We start from the raw sequence: 24,424 nt of genomic DNA, 5'->3' as shown, positions 1-24,424 counted from the left end.
TTTTTGTTGTTTTTGTTGGCTTTTTTGGGTGGGGGCAGGGGAGAAGTAAAACAAGATCCTTTATTTAGACTGCATGGACTTGCCTTATTCTCTCTGCAAGCAAAACTCTGCAGTGCTCTCCTGGATTTGGAATGGCCCCTGAAATTTTATTTCTTAGTTACAGTGCTATAGAATTCACACATGTGTTTTGCTTAGCTGAATTAACTTGTTATACAAAACATTTTCTGGGTCAAATAATACCAACTTTTCATCTTGGCTCAAATTTGGAAACATATTTGGGAAGCTTTATAAATAATTACATTGACTGTTATTTGGAAGACTAGACATACATTAGAAAGTTATGAGACCTTTATGAATTTTGATATTGCATTGTTATGATTTTGAAGTTATTTTTATAGATCTTATATTTGTTCAGGGATACTTCTCTTCTCCCCAAAGAAGGAATTCAGATGGATAAACTTCGTTAAAAGTTAATGCAGATATTCTGATGACCTCTAAAAATAAGAATAAATCATGTGTATATTTCAGATTTATAAATACATTGTTTTAGGCAGTTTTTTCTTTTGGAGCTTATCACAGTATAGTTTATTTCATGAAATCTTTATAGTATTCCAAGGAAAGGTTGTTTGTCATTACATTTTCAAATCACTCTTGTTGGGAAGACTTGTAATAGATTTCTGGTGATTATGACCTGATGTGAAAACTTTTCCTCTTTTAGATTTATTTATAAATTTCTAGGATATTTTTGGAAAAAAATACTAATTGTCATTTTTTTCTCTCACAGCTTCATATCCTCCAATTCAGCCTCATCCTCTAATAAAACATCAGCAGATTCCTCTTCATTCTCCACCTCCCAAGGTTTCCCATCATCAGCTGATATTACAGCAGCAGCAACAGCAAATTCAGCCAATCACACTTCAAAATCCAACTCAAGACCCTCCCCCATCCCAGCACTGTATGCCACTCCAAAACCATGGCCTTCCTCCAACTCCTAGTAATGCTCAGTCACAGCATTGCTCACCAATTCAGAGCCATCCCCCTCCTTTACCAATGTCTCCTAGTCAGTCCCAGTCAGCACAGCAATCTGTAGTGGTGTCTCCCCCACCGCCTCATTCACCAAGTCAGTCTCCTACTATAATTATCCATCCACAGGCACTTATTCAGCCACACCCTCTTGTGTCATCAGCTCTCCAGCCAGGGCCAAACCTGCAGCAATCCACTGCTAATCAGGTGCAGTCTACAGCACAGCTGAATCTTCCATCCCATCTTCCACTTCCAGCTTCCCCTGTTGTACACATTGGCCCAGTTCAGCAGTCCGCTTTGGTGTCCCCAGGTCAGCAGATTGTGTCTCCAACATCACACCAGCAGTATTCAACCCTGCAGTCCTCTCCAATCCCAATTGCAACCCCTCCGCAGATGTCGGCATCTCCTCCAGCTCAGATTCCACCACTGCCCTTGCAGTCTATGCAGTCTTTACAAGTGCAGCCTGAAATTCTATCCCAGGGCCAGGTTTTGGTGCAGAATGCTTTGGTGTCAGAAGAGGAGCTTCCAGCTGCAGAAGCTTTGGTCCAGTTGCCATTTCAGACTCTTCCTCCTCCACAGACTGTTGCGGTAAACCTACAAGTACAACCACCAGCACCTGTTGATCCACCAGTGGTAAGCCCTTGGAAGCTCTTTGACTTTCTTACTGAACTGAGAGTAAATACTATTTTCTCCCACATTATGTTATATTGCTAGATCTAAATGCCTATGAATTTAAAAAGCTTGCAATTTCCATCTGTCAGTGTCTGACAAACATGCTGTATGGGCAAAAAAAAAAAAATGCCATTTGTTGTAGTATGGTTGCATGCTTGATAATTTGTGATGGTTATTAAAGTCCCTCGTTAATTTTATTACTATTTAAACAAATCCATCTGCTATCTTTACAGAGTTGATTTTTTTTCCCCAAGGGAATGCATTTGAACCAGTGTCATCTGCACAAAGTTTTTTCTCTTAAGGTGATTATCCTTCATAGATCCCTTCTGTTGGCTTGTATGTTCTTAAACGTATGGTTTATCTACCTAACCTTTTTGGTTGTGTGCATTCTGAAGTCCTGGGCCTTTAGGGGCTTTGGCTTCAAGGTGGAGGTATGCTTGTATGATGTAATTTTGGGGTAAAATTATATTTTGTAATCAAATTTTGTAAGAAAGACATTTACTCTAGGAAATAATCCAACTTCGCAAAAAACATTAACTGTAGCCCATCTTTTAGAATTATTAAACTTCTGATTTTTAAATTTCTGTATATAGTGAAAATATATACTTTACATATTTCTTATTTAAAAAACTAAAAAAACTGAGTGGATGAATTGAATACTGAGGATGAAAAAATCCATTGGGAGGAATAAAAGTTTTGAATAATTGAGATTGTGGTGAAATTTATCAGAATAAACCTCTAGCAATGGTACATGTTGCCTAGGAAAGAAAATTAGCTTGACGAATGTTTTTCTTTAAAACATTCTCTAAAAGGCTTTTTAAATTTGTAAAAGAATTTACAATAAAAATTGGAATAAGTTCTCTAAATGTTTAGGCAGAAGGATCAAATTAATAATTTATAACTGAGGAAAACAGTCTTCCCAAAGGAGGTTTCATATCAGATTTCACTGAAGAGATTTTATCACTTAAAAATTAATAACCATTAACTCAGGAAAGGAGTTTCATAGTCTGTTCCTTAATGGTTTTCAGGATGCAAATTTATAGATTCTTTATTCTTGTCATCCTCATTGATGTTAATAGGCATAAAGAGATTGAGTTCCACTTCTAATTTACTTTTATAAAAAACAACTTGATAGAAACAACAGTGGGCATCTAGAAATAAGTTTGTCATTCAATTCTCATGTCTATATCTTCTTTTAGATTTTTGAAAATTTACAATGGATATTATAAAACACAGGCTTCAAAGTTTATAGTAATTTCAAAGAAATCAAATTTAAATTTGTATTCTTTCTAGTTCAGTGAATTGGGTTTTAATAAGTAAAAAGTAAAATTTCTTTTATGCCTTCTAATTTTCTAATTGTTTTTGTTAGGGGAAACTTCAGAGGAACATATTTGGGATAGAAGTATCAACATAATAAGACATTAAAGCTAAAAAATTTAAGGTCTTGTTCTTGCTGTCCTCTCTTAAAAATTTTTTTTTAATTTATCTCATTTTTGGAAGTTTTTGTTTTCTCCCATGAAAATAGTAACTTTTTCTGCTGTCACTGGTGTGGTCATACTTGCTATAGATGTTCCTATGTTATTTTTCTTACCTTTTATCTTTCTTTGAGTACCATAGCCTATTTATTAAGTTACCATGTTTTTCTTTTATTATCTTTGATCACATCTTACTTTTTTAATCAAATCATGTTTCTTCATAAATTACACATTTCTTCACAATTACCTGGTTGTTTAAAATATTTAAAGATAGTAATATCTATTTACTTCTTAAGAGATTTGAAGTTTTAAAAGATTAAGTATGAATTGTCAAAGTAAAAGATTTATAAAAAAATATATAAAAGATACATTTATAAAACTAAAATTTGTCATTGACATTTGAGTATGATAAGATATGTGAGAGTAGATAATTTAGAATTAATAAATGTTCTACAGTTTGTTTAGGAAAGGGAGACAGATGGGACTAATGTATTTTATTGAGGTAAGTTTGGCAGTCATTGCTAGTTTTAGAATAGTTGTAGTTATGAACTAAACAAATTGCGTTGCACAGTCTCCTAATGATCTTGTGAGTAAAACCTCTATTTCTTTGCTTTATTCAATATTTTAGTTGTTGCACTTAGATTTTTTATGTTGACGGTACCAGATGTCTGTGACAGATCTGTTTTTGCCTACTTTTATTAACTTATTTTGCCTTTACATAGCAGATTTGAGAGAAAGTTTGTATAGTTAGGCTTACCTATAAAGAATGACAAGTATTTTATAATATTCTTTGATGGATTATTTCAGAATATGCTGTTTATGTTATGACTCTTATCCTTTAAAACTCTTTCATTATTTTTTAAAAACCAGACTTCTATGCATGATCAGACTTTGATTCTTTAAAAGGTACTGTAGTAGGTGTTTGAAAAACTTGTGACAGCATTAATATTAAAGAGAGGACTTCAACATTTTAAGAAAAGATAATATCTAATAAAGGAATGTTACACAGATACAGTTGAACTTGTTGGTAAAACCATACTTGTCTAATTACCTCTGAATCAACATCCCTACCACTGCCAAATTAAGGTAATCACCACAACAGCAGATGCTCCTCACTAGAAGATTGTTTTTGTTTTTTCCCCTTTAGCCCCCAGGACATTTCTTTTGGATGACTTTCCCTGTAGTGGACATTATCGTCATTTAAAAAAAATTATGTGAACAGATACTAGCAGCTGTCATTTTACTGTAAGGATCCCGACATGAGGCAGGGAATCTCTCAGTGAAACAGGTTTCCAGGTGAAGGGTTGGGAGCAAATAACTTTTAAAAATGTAGTCTACTTAGTTGAATCAGATCACAGTTCTGGATATTATATTTGGTATAAAATCTTCAATAACTAGAAGATTCTTAAATTTTTTTTTTTAGGATTTCTAAATTTTTAAAAAGACTTTTTTTTTTAAAGATATTCTTAATGGAGGCTTGGGAAATTAGGTGTTTTTTTTTTTGTAAACTGTCACTTGCTGGATAGTCCTTTTTATAACACATGGTTTATGCTGATTTTAATAATCTTGACCATTTTTATATTTAACTTTACTTCAAATAATCAAACTTTTTAAGTAGTTTGATTAAAAATACATACAATATTATCACAAAATTTTTTGTGAATGTTGATTTTTGTTTTCACATTTATTAGAAATATTAATCAGTTTAGGTAAGTAATCTTAAAAACTCATGACCTTTGAAAATTTAAGGAATAAGCTTTATATATAAAAGAAAGGAAGTGCTTTGTGACTTTGTTTTTAGTAAAATAATGGTTAAATAATGATGACAAAATAGTCTAAAAGTGGCCTTTGAAAACAGCCTTAAGTTTAATGAAAAATTAATGTTATTTTTAGTTACATAGTACCTTCTCAGATTGAGTCCATGTTTTCTTCTTACAGTATGCTCTTTAGCATTAGATAACAAAGTTGTTAAAAACTTAAAAACTTTATAAGTATGGAATAGTATTAAAGAACTAAAAATAATGTGTCAAATGGCTTAGGAGGGGTGTGTGTGTGTGTGTATGTGTATTTCTTCAAGGACATATATTTTCTGTTTACTTGGTACTAGCTTATAAAAATTCTTTAGATTCTTGAGTAGATCAGAAAATTAAAGAATTAAAGATAAAATTGCATATCTTTTTTGTATGTTTTCAGACATTACTTTTCATAATTTAATCTTCAGTTCACATAAATATAACAAAGAAGAGAGCCTGGGGTGTCATCCTTTAAGCAGTTCCTGATATACGTCATTTTGGAGATTTACTTAGTGTGCCTGTGAAAAATACTAGTATTTATTTTGATTTATGACAGTTGAAGTTAATAGAAACAATAGTAAATTCCCCAAATAGTTACTTGAGTGTATAAAATCAAAACTTTTTAATTCTCAAAATTAAAAATATGTTCTGACTTGACTTTCACCTTTTTGAAACTTTAGTAATTTGTAGCTTAGATACTGATCCATAACTTGTTTTCAGTGAAAATTGTCAAGCATTATGGAAAACTTCATTTGAGCTGTTTTAAAGTTTTCCTTTCAGCCTGTCAAAAATCATTTTGCCTTTTTAAAATTTAAAACACTTAGAATTTATTGTTATTTTTTTCAGTTAAGTTAGGAACACCTTAGTAAAAATGTATTTTTAGAAACATTTTAAGGTGGTGTGGTTTGTCGTTGCAGGTTTATCAAGTAGAAGATGTGTGTGAAGAAGAAATGCCAGAAGAGTCAGATGAATGTGTCCGGACGGACAGAACCCCACCACCACCCACACTATCTCCAGCAGCTATAACTGTGGGGAGAGAAGATTTGACTTCTGAACATCCTTTGTTAGGTGAGGAAATATCTAAATTTGGGGGAATTTTCTATTAGGTAAATGTTAGTGATAAAGTTTAGTCAAGTTAGTGAAGTTTAATAACTGGAGATGGTATTAAGCTATTATGTAATTGTAGCAAAATATAAATAGAATTCAAGATTTTTTTAAGTGAGGAACAATTAAAACAGTTGATGAGGAAACACCCAAGTAAAAAACATTCTTTAGCTTTCTAATTTTTAGAGGTTTGCACAGATATATTTTATATGCCCATTCAGATTCATCTGTCAAGCTGTTTCTAAGCTTAAAAATTAGAATAAATAGAGTTCTATTAAAAGATTTCAGTTACACTTTCCAGAAATCACAAAGCATTCTGAGTCATATCTGACATTCCTCATAATTGCTTGTGAGCTAGACTGAGTATGTTTTTAAAAGTGTTCTTTCCCAGACAGTTCTTAAATTAAACCTCACTAATTCTTACTAGAGACATGGATTAAAAAATCTTTGGCCTTAAGCATTAAATTTTTATTCACTACTTTAGTGCTACTCATGAGATGAAGTAAATCTTCTTTATGCTCCTCCTCATAATATTAAAGTGACTGTGAATCCTAGGTGTTTTACTAAAACATTAGTATGACCTAGAACCCAGTGTCTTAAGTCTTTTTTTTTTTAAGGACCATGTTAGATTTTTAGTTTTATTTATTTAATAAAAGCTTTTCTTTTTTCCCCCTTTAAACGTGGGGCTCGAACTCATGACCCCAAGATCAAGAGCTGCATGCTCTACTGACTGTTAGATTTTTTTAAAAAATTTATGAATAATTTATTTAGATTGGGGTTGGCAGACTATAGCTCATCCTTTAAATCTTTCCTGCTGCCTGTTTTTGCATGGCCCATAAGCTGAGGATGGTTTTAAAATTTTTAAATGGTTGAAAAAAAAATCAAAAGAAGAGTAATATTTCATGCCAGGTGAAAATTATGCCAAATTCAAATTTCGTTGTCTGTAAATAAAATTATAACACAGCTGCCTTTCTTTACTTGTTCAAATATTATCTTTACTTTTGTATTACTGTGGCGAAGAAGAGCAGTTGCAGAGCCCATATGGCTCTTTAGAGAAAGCTTGCTGACCCTTGACCCAGATAATCCTAATCTTGATTCAGTCTTCCTTGTAAGTATTCAGTTTTCTTGAACTTCTCATGGCTCTGGTGATTATTTACAGTAAACAAGACCCACCGTTACCTACATGGAAACAAATTGTAATAGGACACTGACATTGCTACCAAAGCTACCCTTGCCCTCCCTCTCTTTTCAAGCGTGCCAGCACTCTAACCCTTCCCTTCTCTGATTTTCTCCCTTACTCTCAGTATGAATCCCTGGAAAGCACAGAAGGGGGAAAATCAGTTTTCTTCCAATATTTTCTCCCTCCTGAGAAATAGAAAATGTTTAGTCAATAAAATGATATAAAGTATTTAAGACAAGTTTAATAGTATTGCCTGTGTTTATTCATAATAATACCACAAGAGAAAGATTTAGGAACATCTATCGTATTAAATCTTTGTAGTTTCTCTGAACTGAAATGTATTTAATGTTGCTGATTTCCTGGAGTTTGATTTAAAGGCAGAAATAAAAGTTTAATTGGATACTAACCTTGCACTGTGACTGTGATTTAATTTACCTAAAAAGCATTACTAATGGTAACGCAAAGAAAATTTAAACACTTCTGAAATATTGGAATACAAGAACATCTTCACATTTTTTTTCCTCAAGGATGCAGGGCAAGATCCTATCAAGCAAATCCTTCTGGCTAAATTGTCTGAGTGCAGTGTAGAGTTCTGAATCTTCCTATAATCTACTTCATACTTATTACTGTGTGTATGAGGGGGTAAAGCAAGCACAAGTTGATTTTTAGAATAACTCTTATTAAATCATGAAATAAACTGACCTGCAAAAATACAGGAATTGGTTTCCATCCAGTATTCAGTTTTCCTAAATCTCTAAAAATTCTTTAAAAGTGAAAAGCAGGGTGCCTGGGTGGCTCAGTCGTTAAGCGTCTGCCTTTGGCTCGGGTCTTGATCCCAGGGTCCTGGGATGGAGCCCCACATCGGGCTCCCTGCTCAGTGGGAAGCCTGCTTCTCCCTCTCCCACTCCCCCTGCTTGTGTTCCCACTCTCGCTGTGTCTCTCTCTGTCAAATAAATAAATAAAATCTTAAAAAAAAAAAAGTGAAAAGCATCCATAAAAAAGGTGGAAAAGCTCATAGATCTTGCTCAGAAAATGAGACTGAATAGGCAGAGAGTACCCTGTGGCAAAGTTCTGTCAGTTTTGTTTTCTCTCACAGTTATCTTAAATCTAGAGAGTGTAATAATTGTGTTTTTGTTCTCCTGTAATACATCAGTGTTTCTCAGTTTTATTTTAACAGCTGATTATACACTGGCAAGTAATAGCTATTAGCTTCTTCAAAAAGTCACTAATTTACAGCTCTAGTTTTAAAAACACTTAGGATGTTAAAAGATGGGCACATACAATATAAAAATTAATTTGAACATATACCAAGCAGTATTTTCTTAACAAACCATAATATACTTAATGCAGCTTTATAAACACACACACACACACACACACACACTCTCTCTCTCTCTCTCTCTCTCTCTCTCTCTCTCTCTCTCTCTCTCTCTCTCTCTCTCTCTCAAGCTTTTATTTCTTGTAGAGAGAGAGCATGAGCCAGGCGGGGGGTGGGGCAGAGGGAAAGGGAATAATCTCAAACAGACTGCCCGGAGCTGGGAGCCTGACATGGGGCTAGATCTCACAACCCTGAGATCATGATCTAAGCCGAAACCAAGAGTCAAATGCTAACCAATTGAGCCACCCAGGTGCCCCTAGGCAGCTTTATATTTCTTTCTTTTTTTTTTTTTAATATTTTATTTATTTATTTGACAGAGAGAGAGCACAAGCAGGGGAAGAAGCAGGCAGAGAGGGAGAGGGAGAAGCAGGCTCCCTGCCGAACAGAGAGCCCAATGTAGGGCTCAATCCCCGGACCTGGGATCATGACCTGAGCCGAAGGCAGATGCTTAACTGACTGAGCGGCCTAGGTGCCCCAGCTTTATATTTCTAAAGTAACAAAGTATCTATAAATCTGTAAGGGACATTAAAATTTTATTTTTCAGTACCCCATAGATTTATATTTTCCTTCAAACAGGAAAAAAAAACCTTTCAGTCCCACTTTAGAGTTTTATAATTTTTATCCCTTTTCCTCTAGGAGTAAATGTGAAGATTTGGTACGTAGGATAGGATTTTCCTGGAGTTCCTCAGTTTGGTAATGCCTGTGTACAATACTGTGTTCCCGAAATCGGCAAACTAGCATTTTGTGTTGACTTTCTTGTTTAGTTTTTAATAAGGGATTGTGTAATTTTAAACTTTTTCCAATGCAGTTTATCTTGGTGGATTATTTGATGGAACTAGGTTAATAAATGCCTTATAATAGTGCTGTGATAAGCTCTATTATATTAATCACAATTCCTGAGAGTGAATTGTTAGAGCTTTTCCATTTCTGAGATTATACAGATGATCAGTACACTATTTTCTTAGCTGAAATTTTTATTCTTTAGGGATTCCTATTCTTCTTTATCCAACTGGGTTGTATTTTGAGCATCTTTGATAGTGGTGTCAACCCTTTTCTTACTAGTGGAGAGGAGTTACCACAGTAATTAAGAGCACTGTCTGAAGAACTGACTCCCTGGGTTAGTATCCCAGCTCCATTACTTAAATTAGTTGTGTGCCCTTGGGCAAGTTACTTTATCTTTCTGTTTCCACACTATGAAATGGAGATAACAGCAGTACCTACTCTTGGGCTAGTTTTGAGGGTTAAATGAGTTACAGCATGTGAGGTATTTACACAGTACCTGGCATGTAAGTGCTCAGTAAGTTGTAGTATTATCTTTACACATGTGCTCTTTTTTTGTTATTTTTCTTAGATATCTGTACTCTCTGATATTTTTAGCTGCCAACCGGTTCCATCTTTCCACTTTAGTACAGTCACTACAGGTTTGGTGCTATCATATGGGTAGGTAAAGTCTATCATAGGCTGTGGGGTCTCTCTTATTGTGGTCTTCAGAGTTTGAAGGGGAGGGATTACAGTCATCCAACCCAATATTTTGCAGTTGCCTGGTACTAAATTGTTCCCCCAAATTGACATACACAGTGTCACTGAAGAGTTGTTAAAAAAAAAAATTGTGCATGGATTTGGATTAGCCTTACTACTTGAAATAAAGGTGATGCTATGTAATCCTTTAAAAAATCTCTACTTATTCTGTGGATTTTATGATCCTTTTTTATTTAAGTATACTTTCAAAGTACTTTTCCCCCCATGCCATCTGGGATATATAAACAGGAACATAGGGAATTTAATATTTGTGTAGCTTGAAATTTTTTTAAAAAGTAACAGTTTTCATACTTATTCTTAAATTGACATTCTAAAACACTTTTCATATCTTATGGAATAGTTCTTTTTAACCAGAGTTGGAATGATCCACTTTGAGCAAGTTATCCCCTTCTGTAAAGTGGGGATAATAGTAGCTTCTATCTCATAAGATTAAATGAGATTAAATATAAAGTTCTTAGAATAGTGTTTTAAAGCGCCAGGTGTGGACGGTTATGTTATTAATGTTTATTCTTGATTTTCTTATTTGCCTGCACAGAATACTAAAGATAAAAAAATGACTTTTTTTTTCCAGAGCAAGTGGAATTACCTGCTGTGGCATCAGTCAGTGCTTCAGTAATTAAATCTCCATCAGATCCTTCACATGTTTCTATTCCTCCACCTCCACTCTTACTTCCTGCTGCTACCACGAGGAGTAATAGTACATCCGTGCCCAGTAGCATTCCCAGTATAGAAAACAAACCTCCACAGGCTATTGTTAAACCACAGATCTTAACCCATGTTATTGAAGGCTTTGTGATTCAGGAGGGATTGGAGCCATTTCCTGTAAGTAGTAAGCAAATTCGTATTTTTAAAATTATTCATATAGCATTATCTTTAATTGTAGTGTATTGTTCTCTAATAAAATGCTTACAATTTTATTTCAAAAAAGTTGATCCCCTATCTAGAATTTCTCTACCTATTATTTATATATTTCCAAATATGTTTCTAGAATTTTTATGCTAGCTATATATAAACTAAGGAAAAAATTTCAGGCTATTAAGGATATCGATTTTATAATTTTTTAGACAAAGATAATGGGAAGATTACTCGAGTGAAATAAATTTTTTCTTTTTTTTTTTTTAAGATTTTATGTATTTATTTGAGAGAGAGAGAGAGAGAGAGCATGAGCAGGGGGGAGGAGAAGAGGGAGAAGCAGGCCCCCAGCTGAGCAGGGAGCCCCATGCGGGGCTCAATCCTAGGGCCCTGGGATCATGACCTGAGCCCAAGGCAGACGCTTCACCGACTGAGCCACCCAGGTGCCCCTCTTACTTCTTTTTAAGGGGACTGAAATGACATCTAAAGTGCATTATTTTTTTTAAAATGGTGTTTCTTATATAACGTGATACTTTGTAAACTTGAGTGCCTAAAATAATAACTTCCCAACCTGATAATTCTGAAGTTACTCAGTTGATGGTTTATAATTAGCAAATAGATTTTTCTCATCCTTACATCTCAGCCTTCAGTCAGATTTTAAAAATGCCTTAAAATCTTCACTTAACATTGGAGGTGCTATTTTTCTATCACTGAAAGTCTTATAAGTTGAGACTAGCAGTACATAATTTATATGCTAATATCTAGAGATGAAGGGCGCCTGTGTGGCTCAGTTGGTTAAGCGACTGCCTTCGGCTCAGGTCATGATCCTGGAGTCCCGGGATCGAGTCCCGCATCGGGCTCCCTGCTTGGCAGGGAGTCTGCTTTTCCCTCTGACCCTCTTCCCTCTCATGCTATCTCTCATTCTCTCTCTCTCAAATAAATAAAATCTTTTAAAAACATATCTAGAGATGAACATTTTTCCTTAGAAAATAAAAGACAAGTGGCCGAAGCAAAGCCAAAATCTAAGACAAGAAAACAAAAGAATTCATTTCAAGAGCCTTTGAATTTTACCTGGTATTTTAGATTCCTGGGTGGGGAAAATCTTGCATTGTGATAGTGGGTTGTCTCATCATTTGCCTTTGGCTTCAATTAACTGTGTGTTTTAAATTTGGATCTCCTGGGGCGCTTGGGTGGCTCAGTCGTTAAGCGTCTGCCTTCTGCTCGGGTTGGCTCGGGTTATGATCCCAGGGTCCTGGGATCGAGCCCCGCATCGGGCTCCTTGCTCTGCGGGAGGCCTGCTTCTCCCTCTCCCACTCCCCCTGCTTGTGTACCTTCTCTTGCTGTGTCTGTCTCTGTCAAATAAATAAAATCTTAAAAATAAATAAATTTGGATCTCCTGTAAGAATTCTGATAGTGGAGCAATAGTCTCTTTTCCCTGTTCCTCAGGGTTTGGATCTTGGCTGTGCTGCATACCGTAACCTTTGTTAAGTCACTCAGTCTTTTTGATCTTAATTTTTGCTCATCTGGCAAGTGGAGATGACACTTGGCTCTGAGGGCTGTGGTGGGGATTAAATGTGCAGTTCCTGGCACGTAGTACCCATCGCTGCTATTACTCAATCACTAGTGACAATGACAACTTTCTTTTCTGATTATAAAATTAATAATGTATTATTTTAAATGGAAAATATGGGAAATGTACAGAGCAAATCATCCCCAGTAATACCACAATGTGTATTTTTTTACATATATATTTCATATGATCAAGATTATTATACATATAGTTCTGCTGTCATTATATTTAGAGCTTTCGTTTTCTCGTATGATTAATAGTACTTTGGAAACATTTTGAAAGGTTACATAGTACTCCATTTTATGGACAGCCATAATTTATGTAATCCTTGCATTATTGTTGGACATTTTAGGTTTCCATATTTAGTAATTTCTTTAGCACGAATTCCTAGAAGTACAGATATTGAATCATATGTATTCATAAGGCTTATGATATATATTGCCAAATTATTTTCTGGAAAGATTATTTGCTTTATTTTTATTTTTAAAGATTTTATTTTTAAGTAATCTCTACACCCAGTGTGGGACGCAAACTCACAACCCCAATATCAAGAGTCACATGCTCTTCTGACTGAGCCAGCCAAGTGCTCCTGGAAAGATTATTTAAATATATTCACACAACAGATGTGTAAACTCAGCAGCACTGAGTATTACAGTTTCTTCAGCAATACCCTTTGTAAATTTTACATGAGGTATATTAAATATATTAACTGAAGTGAACAAAATTTAAAAGTTCGTGAGTGATTATTCTCTGAAGTTAAATGTAGAAATTTACAATAAGCTGTCGTTCACCATCTGTGGCAGATATCGGAGACTTAACCAGCATGCATTCTTCAAGGAGGTTCTTGTTTCAGATTAGCTAAAGGCTCACTCGCAAATCAGTAAATATTTTTGGTCTGGATTGTTTTTGCTGAAAACATTTCTAAAATAAGTAGTATTTATGCCTTAACCAAGTATATTGAACATAAGCAAATATTTTGTTGTTGATTTTCATGTTAATGTTTGAGGATTTTTCCATTTGTTTTTGTGATTATAGTGGATTAGGTTGCTGAACTGGAGTCAGAAGACCTGAGTTCTAGTCATAATTCTGCTTTTGTAAAGAAATCACCTAAACACTTAGAACATTAGTTCACTTATCTTTAAAATACATACAATAGTGATCTATCCTGAGGAGACAACCCTACGAGTAAAAAGCTTTGTACATGAAAAATAAATCTTAAAAGTTGTTGCAGAAAAAAAATAAGGATACTGGCTAATCAAAATTTATTACCGATTTTTATTATTTTTTTATTTTTATTTTTATTTTTTTTTTAAATATTTTATTTATTTATTTGAGAGAGAGAATGAGATAGAGAAAGCATGAGAGGGGGTAGGGTCAGAGGGAGAGGCAGACTCCCTGCTGAGCAGAGAGCCCGATGTGGGACTCTATCTTGGGACTCCAGGATCATGACCTGAGCCGAAGGCAGTCGCTTAACCAACTGAGCCACCCAGGCGCCCTATTATTTTTTTATTTTTAAAAAGACTTATTTATTTCAACGAGAAAGAGAGCATGAGCTAGCATGGGGGTGGGGGGGAAGGGGTCGAGGGAGAGGGAGAGAGCCATCGGCAGACTCCGTGCTGAGCGTGGAGCCCAATGCAGGGCTTGATCTGATCTCATGACCCTGAGATCACGACCTGAGCCAGAACCAAGAGTCAGATGCCTAACTGACTGTGCCACCCAGGTGCCCCTATTACTGCTTTTTAAAGACATTTTTTTTTTTTTTAAGATTTTATTTATTTATTGGACAGAGAGAGACAGCGAGAGCAGGAACACAAGCAGGGGGAGTGGGAGAGGGAGAAGCAGGCTTCCTGCTGAGCAGGGAGCCCGATGTGGGACTCGATCCCAGGACCCTGGGATCATGACCTGAGCCGAAGGCAGACGCTTAACGACTGAGCCACCCAGGCGCCCTAAAGACATTTTTTAACTACTTGCCTAAACTAGGACACTAGGTTCCATTTGACAGAGACTTTGAAGCATCTGCACTGCTGATGACTTGAAATACAACTGTTGATGTCCAGATTGCCTAAAATCTTCTAAGGAATAAAGCACGTAGTGGATCAGTTCAACTTATCAGTTGAACAAGTAAATTAGTACAGATATTATTCATTCCAAGAGGCTTTTTAACCAAGTTATTTCTGAAAAGCCTTTTAAAAGATTATTTTATTCTCTGTCTCTTTTGAAGGTGAGTCGTTCATCTTTGCTAATAGAACAGCCTGTGAAAAAAAGGCCTCTTTTGGATAATCAGGTGATAAATTCTGTATGTGTTCAGCCAGAGCTACAGAATAATACAAAGCATGCAGATAATTCATCTGACACAGAGATGGAAGACATGATTGCTGAAGGTTTGTGGATTTTACTTAAGATACTGTTTAAATTAACTTTGACTTTTACCATTTGAAACAGGATATGGATTTTTATTCTACACATATTTTCACACTCTAGGAAGCTGTTCACTTTTATTCTTATATAATGCATTATTTAACTCAGGTAAATGGAAAGCTAATCAGACCTTTAATGGCCAAATAATTCTAATAGAAAGATTGATGTTTAATTTGCATAATGTCAATTTGACTTTTGAAGGAGTGTAGAGGGAAAGTTCCACTATATATGAAAGTAATTTAGAATTTTAGCATCAAAGTAACCAGTTCTGTCTTTTTTTTCCTAAGCAGACTTAACTAAGTGACTGCTTTACTGAGTTTGCTTAAAAATTTAAAGCTTCTGGGTTGTTTGGTTTTAGACTTTCCATATCCTGATGTTTGATGTCAGGTAAGTATTACAGTTGTATTAAGGATGTACTTGTCAATCAAGAGGCGATTAAATTTGTTCAAAGAGGAAAATATCACTAAATCTTCTTAATGTCAGAGATTCCTTCTTTATAGACTTCAGTCTAATAGTGAAATATTCCAGAAAAGTCAGTTGTACACAAAATGACTATAGGAAAACAAACACAAATAAATGCAGAAATGATTTATTTTTTATTGATTCTGATCATGGCCCTGTAATTGTGATACAGTTTAATCAGATAGCATTTAGTGTAGTCAGGGCTCTACAGTAGTGTTTTAGTTAACATCTGTGTCTAAGTAATTATCCTTAATATCTTAGTATATTTGATCTAAAATTAACTTTCACATGTTTATTGAGCATATGCTATATGTGCCTGAACTTTGGAAGTTAAGCAAAATAGCATGCTGGTAAACAAAATAGTCTTTGCCCACGGTTTTCCTGTTTGTTCAAAGGAAGGCACCTCTGTTTGTTAGTAAGTTATAAACTGTTGAAATCTGTTCATCCCTGGTTTACCTTTTATTTGAACAGCAAAGAGTATCATAGCAGTGTAAAATTGGGTTTTTACTGTTAACTGATATTGAGATCAGTTTTTTTTTCACTTTAAAAGAATGTTAACAATGAAAAATTTCACACATACATAACTTAGAATTGTATAATGAATCTTCACTCACCCAGACTCAATATTGCCCAATATCAAACTTCATTTTTGCCATACTAGCTTCATCTATCCCTTCTGTTTTCCTCCCTTCATTCCCCCGTCTCTTTTTCTCTTCTTTTCTTCCCTCCTTCTTTCTGTTTTTTAAAAAGAAATCATAGTCCTCATTTCATTTCACTGGTATGTAATTCATTGTGCATTTCTAAAAAATACACATTTTCTTATGTAGCTATAATGCTATATCACACAAAACAGTATAGTAATTCTTTGGGGTCATCTAGTACCTGGTTCATATTGAGATTTCCTCAATTGTATAATTGTATAGATTGTTATAAATATCCTTTTATAGTTATTTTTCAAATAAGAATCCAGGCAGTGTCTACATTTTGCCTTTTGTTATGAACTTAATTTCATTTAATTCCTAAATACTTTTAGTTATGCTTACTATTTTATCTGAGAAAATATTTCATTTGAGATGAAGAGTAGTAAAGTTGAATATGCAGGGATTTTTCTTTCTTTTCTTTTCTTTTTTTGGGGGGGGTGGGGCAGAGGGAGAGGGAGAGAGAGAATCTCAAGCAGGCTCCAGGCCTGGCGTGGGGCCCGATGTGCAGCTCAGTCTCACAACCTCAAGAGCATGACCTGAGCCAAAACCAAGAGTCGGACGTTTAACCGACTGAGCCACCCACATGCCCTGCAGGGACGTTTTTTTCTTGCCTATAACCACAAGAAGTGTATAAATGAAACTTCTGGGCTAAAAAGCACATATAATGTGCCCTGTTGTGTGTACACATTGGAGAAAAATGGAAAACCGCTTAGGAAGTTTCACAGCATATGTCATGAACTTATGGTTTATAATATAATAGACATACAGCATATGTTAGACTGAAGTAGAACCTTGAAAGGAGCTTTTGTTTTAGTAGGAACTAGTGAATTTAAGATAACTAAGGAGTAACATGTAAGTTTTAAATGAATTGTATAGACGGTAAGAACTTGGGACTTTAAAACTGATTTTAAAAACAGTTGAGATAAACCACACTGTGGTTTTAAAACCACAATGAGGTATCACCTCACACTGGTCAGAATGGCTAGTAGCAAAAAGACAAGAAATAGCAAGTGTTGGAGACGATGTGGAGGAAAGGGAACCCTCATGCACAGTTGGTGGGAATGTAAATTGGTGCAGCCACTCTGGAGAATAGTGTGGTGGTTCCTCAGAAAACTAAAAAAAGATGTACCATATGATCCAGTAATTCCAGTTCTGGGTATTTATCCAAAGAAAATGAAAACACTGATTTAAAAAGATATATATATATGTACCCCTATGTTTACTGCAGCATTATTTACAATAGCCAAGATATGGAAGCAACCTAAGTGTCCATCATCAATAGATGAATGAATAAAGAAGATGTGGTATTATTATATACACACACACACACACACACACACGCACACAAAATGGAGTATTTCTCAGCCATAAAAAAGAATGAAACCTTGCCATCTATGACAACATGGATGGACCTAAAGGGTATTATGCTAAATGAGATAAGCCAGACTGAGAAAGACAAATACCCTATGATTTCACTCCTATGTGGAATCTAAAAAATAAGACAAGCAAACAAATAACAGTAGAAAGAAACAGACTTATAAATATGGAGAACAAACTGGTGGTTGCCAAAGGAGAGAGGGTGAGAGGATGGGTGAAATTGGTGAAGGAGATTAAAAGGTACAAACTTCCAGTTATAAAATAAATAAGTCACAGGGTTGAAAAGTGTACAGGATAGGGAATATAGTGACTAATATTGTAATACACTTGTAGCAAGTATTTCATAATGAATATAATTGCTGAGTGACTACAGTGTGCACCTGAAACTAATATTACATGTCAATTATATTTCAGTTAAAAAAACCTGGTTGATGGAATGTTCTGAATATGTCTGTTAAATCCATCTGGTCCAGTGTGTCATTCAAAACCATTGTTTCCTTGTTGATTTTCTGTTTGGATGATATGTCCATAGTGGAAGTGGGGTGTTAAATCCCTTACTATTATTATATTACTGTCGATTATATCCTTTATGTTTGTTATTAACTATTTTATGTATTTGGGTGCTCCATGTTGGGTGCATAAATAATTACAGTTGTTATATCTTCTTGTTGAATTGTCCCCTTTATTATATAGTGTCTTTTGTCTCTTCTTATAGTCTCTGTTTTAAAGTCTGTTTTGTTTGATTGCTGTCCAGCTTTCTTTTGACATCCATTTGCATGATAAATGTTTCTCCATCCCCTCACTTTCAATCTACAGGTGTCTTTCTGTCTGAAATGAGTCTGTTGTAGGCAGCACATAAATGGATCTTGTTTTTTTAATCCACTCTATCACCCTGTGTCTTTTGATTGCAGTGTTTAGTCCAGTTACATTCAAAGTAATTAATAGATATGTACTTATTGCCGTTCTGTTACTGTTTTATGGTTGTTTCTGTAGAACACTTGAAAAGAAGGCAGACTGGTACCGCCACCATGGAAAACCGTATGGAGGTTCCTCAAAAAATTAAAAGTAGGGGCGCCTGGGTGGCTCAGATGGTTAGGCGTCTGCCTTCGGCTCAGGTCGTGATCCCAGGGTCCTGGGATCGAGTCCCACATCCGGCTCCCTGCTCAGTGGAGAGCCTGTGTCTTCCTCTCCCTCTGCACCTCCCCCTGCTCATGCTCTCTCTCTCTCTCTCTCTCTCTATCTATCTATCTATCTCTGTCTCAAATGAATAAATAAAAAAAAATCTTAAAAAAAATTAAAAATAGAACTACTCTATAATCCAGTAATAGCACTATTAGGTATTTACCCCCCAAAAAACAAAAACACTAATTCAGAGGGATACATGCACCCCTGTATTTATTGCATCGTTATTTACAATAGCCAAACTATGAAAGCAGCCCAAGTGTCCATCGATGGATGAATGGATAAAGAAGATGTGGTATATACATATAGTGGAATATTACTCAGCCATAAAAAGAATGAAATCTTGCCATTACAGCGACATGGATAGAGCTAGGGAATATAATGCTAAGTAAAATAAGTCAGAGAAAGATACCATATGATCTCATTCATGTGGAATTTAAGAAACAAACGAGCAAAGGAGAAAGACAGACCAAGAAGCCAACTCTTAACTATAGAGAACAAACTGGTTACCAGAGGGGAGGTGGGTGAAATAGGTGATGGGGATTAAAGAATATGCTTATCATGATGGAAAACAACAACAAACCTGGCTGAGATTATTGCCAGTTTGGTAAGTTTTCTGTAGAGATGGGATTTGATCTGGATCTTGGATGATAAAACATAGATAACAAACAGGAAGAACCTTTCAGATTGGAACCATGAATAAATGTACAAAGGATGTTCACATAACTTCAGGAGGGGACAGTAAGGAATAGACTGTAGGCTTAGAGAAATAGTAAGAAGTAAGACTGACAATCAGATTCTAGAGTATTTTGGATATTTGATCCAAGTCGTTAGGAGTTATCTTGTTGTCAAGAGGATGGTTACTGAAGATTTTTAGGCAGATTACATGAAAAGAGTGTTTTTGGAAACTGCAGATCATCTGTAGGATGAATCTGTAGGTTTGATATGTAATTGATACTTGTAGTTATAGTGGGAAGAGGAAGGAAAGAATTTATGGAAGACAAGGCAAAGGGTAGTTTAACATGATAAGTTACCAGAGTAATGAAAAGGAAGATTTAAAGATGATTAATCTGTGCACTGAGTAGTAAATAAGCCATAGAGATCTAATACATAGTATAATGAATATAGACAACAGTATTGCTTAGAGACTAAAACTTAAGTATTCCAATCACTAAAAAGAAAGGATAATTATGTAAAGTGATAGAGGGTGATGGAGGTGCTAAATATTGCTACAGCAACAATCAATATATAAATGTATCAAATTAAAACATTGTACACTGAAATTTGCACAGTGTTATAAGGTAAATATAGTCAAAAAAGATTAATCTGTTTCATAGTGGAGCTTTATTTACATAGAATATGCCAAATTTTTAAATACTTCATAATTTAATTTCCCAAGGTAATTATATAAAGTGTTTCTATTACTGTGTACTTCAGTGTTTATGGGAAGTACTGTAGAGGGAAATGGTGAAGTCATTTATTTGCTGGCTTTAGTAGTATATACAGTTTAATTCAGTCCTTAAAAAGTTAGTGTAAGGATTATTTTCTTTTTAAAGGATAATTTCTCTTTCTATTTGGACTGGTTCTATAACTAGAATTTCCAACCAGTAGACTGATTTACCAAAATATCTTCTGTCTTCCCTGGTAAATCATATTGATCATGATTTCTATCTCACTGCCTCTCTCTTTTGCTTCTTATCATTAAGTGATCTCAAGTCTTCAGGAAAATTAAAAAGTAACTACTCCTCACACACAAAAAATGGGGACATCTCTTAGAATATATGTTGGGCCACTCCATTAGAAACCCAGAATAATATTTGATTAAATAAGGTAGAAGTTCAGTTTTTGCCCAAAGGCAAGCAAGTGTTGGGCACCTATGCTGCCAGTGTTGTGGTTTTCTCTTCCCTAGAATGTTCCTTTCGTTTCCAAGATAGCTGATTTTCATTTTCACATTCTAATCAGTGAGATGGGGGAAAAGGGCACCACCTGGAGTTTGCACGTATTTCCATTCACATGTCATGGAAGGCCACACCTAGGGCAGAAACTGAGTTTTTATTTTCAGAGCCCATATGCCTTGCTGAAAATTAGGATTTTGTTACTGTGGGAGAAAAGTGAAGAATGGATGTTGGGGAGAATTGCCAGCTCTCTATGCCATAGACTTCCATCTTTATTAGCTAAAGGAACAGTTTTTGAACTCATTTGGCTCTGTAATTTTTTATTCACAAGTGTGAAAAAGTAGCCTTGGTAATACCAGATTTGTTAAAATTATGACAAACATGAGAACAGGGATTTTTGAATGTTAATATTCCTCTCTTCATTATGAGAAATAAAAACTGATGTTCATTTTTTGTTAGGTTGTCTGTCCTTAGACCATACCTGTTTGGATCTCCCCTCTCTCACCAGCAAAAACATGTTCTCCTTTGTAAGGGATTCTAAACTATTATCAAGTGTTACGTATTGCTACATTAGTGAATACAAGCTTTTTAAAGCTTTCAGTATAGTCTGGAAATGGAACAACTTGATAACTAGATTCTTTGGGGCCAGACTGGTGGCAGTGGTGGTAGCGAGAGGCTCTGTCACGTGTCAGACCAGGTCACAAGCATGACAAAGTGAAAACAATACTGGAACTTATGACATCAGTTCCCAGGGATGTGTTGTTGAGCCACAGTTGTGTAAAAGCCATTTCTAGGTCACTGGAAGGAGCAATTTTAATTTTACTTATTTTGAGACTCTTTCTCATTGCTGCTCACCAGATGACTTGCTTATGAAGGTAGTCCTGAAAATTTTTTTACAATGAACTCTTGCTAGTTCATTATTTGATCAGTCATGTTGATAATATTTGGCTGTCCCTTGGGACTGCAGATATTTCACAGTATGTTTTTTAGTAGTTCTTGCTGTCTTACCTTGATTTAGCACTTTGGCATTTGCTTCTTCAGTAACACTAGGATAATGTGACTGTCTAAATTTTCTGAGTACATGTCATTCATGTCTACATTTCAGAGTCCCCTTCTTCATCTTAATAAGCCTTTGGTTAAGTGAGTAACATAGAAAAGCACACAGGGGACTCATAGCTAAAAGCTTTAGTTAGTAAAGTATGCTTTTTTATGTATTCTCCATGACTTGGCATAGGAATTATCGTGATGCAAGAACATGGCAGAATATGATGGATTTAAGAATTTAACAGTTAAAAAAAAAATTTAGGGCACCTGGGTGGCTCAGTTGGTTAAACTTCTGCCTTCAGCTTGGGTCATGATTCCAGGGTCCTGGGATCGAGTCCCGCATCAGGCTCCCTGCTCCACCGGGAGTCTGCTTCTCCCTTCTGCCTCTCTCTCTCTCTCTCTCTCTCTCGTGAATAAATAAAATCTTTAAAAAAAAAAAGAATTTAACCATTTTTATTTCTTAAGTACTTATTAACAGGTCTTGGTACTCTTAATTCTTATGTGGAAAATAGAAAACGGAACTGTCACTTTTTTATGCCTACTATCTACTGGGTACTCCTGAAGTCTTCATTGCAGTTCTTTGGGAAAGGTATTATAAACTTCATTTTACAGATGAAGATACTGTGGGTCATGAAAATAAAATTTCTTGCTTATAGGTGATTGCTGCTGGATACTTGAGGATTTAGGTAGAAAGTTTCCTTGGGTCTAATAATATGGCTTGAGGAAAATTATGGATATAGAGGTGGAGGGAAGGACATTCTAACTAAATAGGGAACACTCTGACAAAAAGGAGCAGAGGTTAGAAATTACAAAATTACTTGTGATGTTTAAGATTAATCTAAATTATTTTTGTTTTAATATGATATACCTCAAAGGGACTGCTTTACAATTAGATATATGTATCTATATTTTGTATTGTACACTGCAGACCTTTGAAAATGTTCTCTTACATGCTTCTCTAAAATCAAGCATATCAAAAGTTTAGCTTCTTTTTGAAGTCACCCTCATTCTCTCCAGTTACATTAAGTGTTCTTTGCTGTGTGTCTTCGTAGCACCATGCACCTAAATTCGTATCCTACACAGTGCTTTTGAGAGTGCTCCTCCTGAAGGTTGTTACTTTGTCTTACTCATCTTCATTTCTTTTACACTGCTCAGTAAAGTTATTTGCCCATTTTAGATATATTGAATTCTTAGCAAAATGAACCTTTAAAAATGCATTGCTTATTTATACAGCAAAAACTCCATAAAATGTTTATGGAGGAGTAAGAGGGCATTGGTGGTTGCAGTTGTTTTTGGAGTATTTTCCCTGCCATAGTGGCTTTGGATTGAAAAGTTAAAAGACCATTCCTTTAAGTTTCCTGGAGGGACTGAACTAGCTGTATCCAGCCGAAGTAGATGCTAGAAGAAAATCTGCCACAATTAAATTTTTGGAAGTTTTTTCCTTTGTTTCTTTTTTAGAGACATTAGAAGAAATGGACAGTGAATTGCTCAAGTGTGAATTCTGTGGGAAGATGGGATATGCTAATGAATTTCTTCGGTCAAAACGATTCTGCACTATGTCCTGTGCCAAAAGGTATTTCTATTCCCTTGACTTTCCTAAAGTGGAAACCAACAACCATTGTAAGAAACCCAAAAACTTGTAGAGTTTACTAGTAGCCAAAACTAGATGCTATAATATACAGGAAGAATATCAAGTAGGCATTTTCTGGAGCTACTTTGATATTTAGTTACTAAATTTTGCTCTGTGAGAGTTACATATTCATAACGTTTACAGTGAGTTTTACCACATATTCTAACATTGAAGTAGCAATCTCCTGGCAAGAATATGCTTAGGAGAATGTCTCCTGTGAACAGACCTGCTAGTCCTTAAAGTATCAAAACAGTATTTGTTTTATCACCTTATTTGATCAGTATGAAAATACCAGGATTTACTTTGTTTTGTTGTAACTTGTTTTCATTATATCCTGTTTATCCTAGGTTTTTAAGTGGGACAGCTGCAGCACAAGTTCCCCACATTGTTAAATCATCAGAGAGGAAAATAGGTCTTTTCTAAATCTATTATCAATAGTAATATTATAGGTAAACTGTGTTCATAACTAAAGGAATGTTCAGTATCTTCATTGTTCTCGTCACAGGTTTAGTATAACATAAAAAAAAAAAAACCTCCTCTGATTCTGATAATAAATCCTAAGATAGGTATTTACCACTAGAGGTGAAGTGTATGCACAGGTTATTTTGAAGTTTGTTCTCTGTTCCAAAAAGTGATTATTCTCTCAAAGAATATAAGATCTTAATTGTTTGTATCTAGGGATTTTTCTTGCATGAATATATTATTTTGTATGGTGCCACTACAATATACTTAGTAAATCTTTTTTTTTTTTAAGATTTTATTTATTTATTTGAGAGAGAGAGAATGAGAGAGAGAGTGCACGAGAAGGAGTAGGGTCAGAGGAAGAAGCAGACCCCCCATTGAGCAGGGAGCCTGATGTAGGACTTGATCCTGGGACTCCGGCATCATGACCTGAGCCGAAGGCAGTTGCTTAACCAGCTGAGCCACCAAGGCGCCCTATACTCAGTAAATCTTAAGTTAAATAAATAATAGGAGTATTTTTCTCCAAAAATGGCTTCATTTGGTTTCTCAGTTGTTAGTCTTCTATTCACATATTATCTTGTGTTATTGAGAGCCCTAACTAAATTATTTAACTCCTGTTTTAACTTGGGAGTTTTTCCAGTTTGCATACACCACAAAAAAGATGAGT

At 35.2% G+C, this 24,424-nt stretch overlaps 1 protein-coding gene across 10 annotated transcripts in view; it reads left to right on the top strand.

Moving 5' to 3' along the window:
• Nucleotides 1-24,424, top strand: part of PHC3 (polyhomeotic homolog 3) — a 76,949-nt gene that overhangs the window by 36,065 nt on the left and 16,460 nt on the right. For 9 of the 10 annotated variants that reach the window (XR_003517997.1, XM_027583383.2, XM_027583385.2 and 6 more), the window contains 6 exons: nucleotides 785-1,656; nucleotides 1,950-1,997; nucleotides 5,881-6,031; nucleotides 10,736-10,986; nucleotides 14,808-14,967; nucleotides 23,124-23,238. Coding sequence is in view for 9 of the 10 variants with exons in the window: in XM_027583383.2 (XP_027439184.1) it covers nucleotides 785-1,656; nucleotides 1,950-1,997; nucleotides 5,881-6,031; nucleotides 10,736-10,986; nucleotides 14,808-14,967; nucleotides 23,124-23,238 (1,597 nt within the window). In the remaining variant the exon portion in view is untranslated. The remainder of the gene's footprint in view (nucleotides 1-784; nucleotides 1,657-1,949; nucleotides 1,998-5,880; nucleotides 6,032-10,735; nucleotides 10,987-14,807; nucleotides 14,968-23,123; nucleotides 23,239-24,424) is intronic. The other variant, XM_027583381.2, reaches the window with a different exon arrangement.

This window comes from Zalophus californianus, chromosome 1 (genome assembly GCF_009762305.2).
Source record: "Zalophus californianus isolate mZalCal1 chromosome 1, mZalCal1.pri.v2, whole genome shotgun sequence".
Taxonomy (NCBI): Eukaryota; Metazoa; Chordata; class Mammalia; order Carnivora; family Otariidae; genus Zalophus; species Zalophus californianus.
The sequence above is the reverse complement of the archived record's forward strand: the minus strand, read 5'-3'. Positions and strand labels throughout refer to the sequence as shown.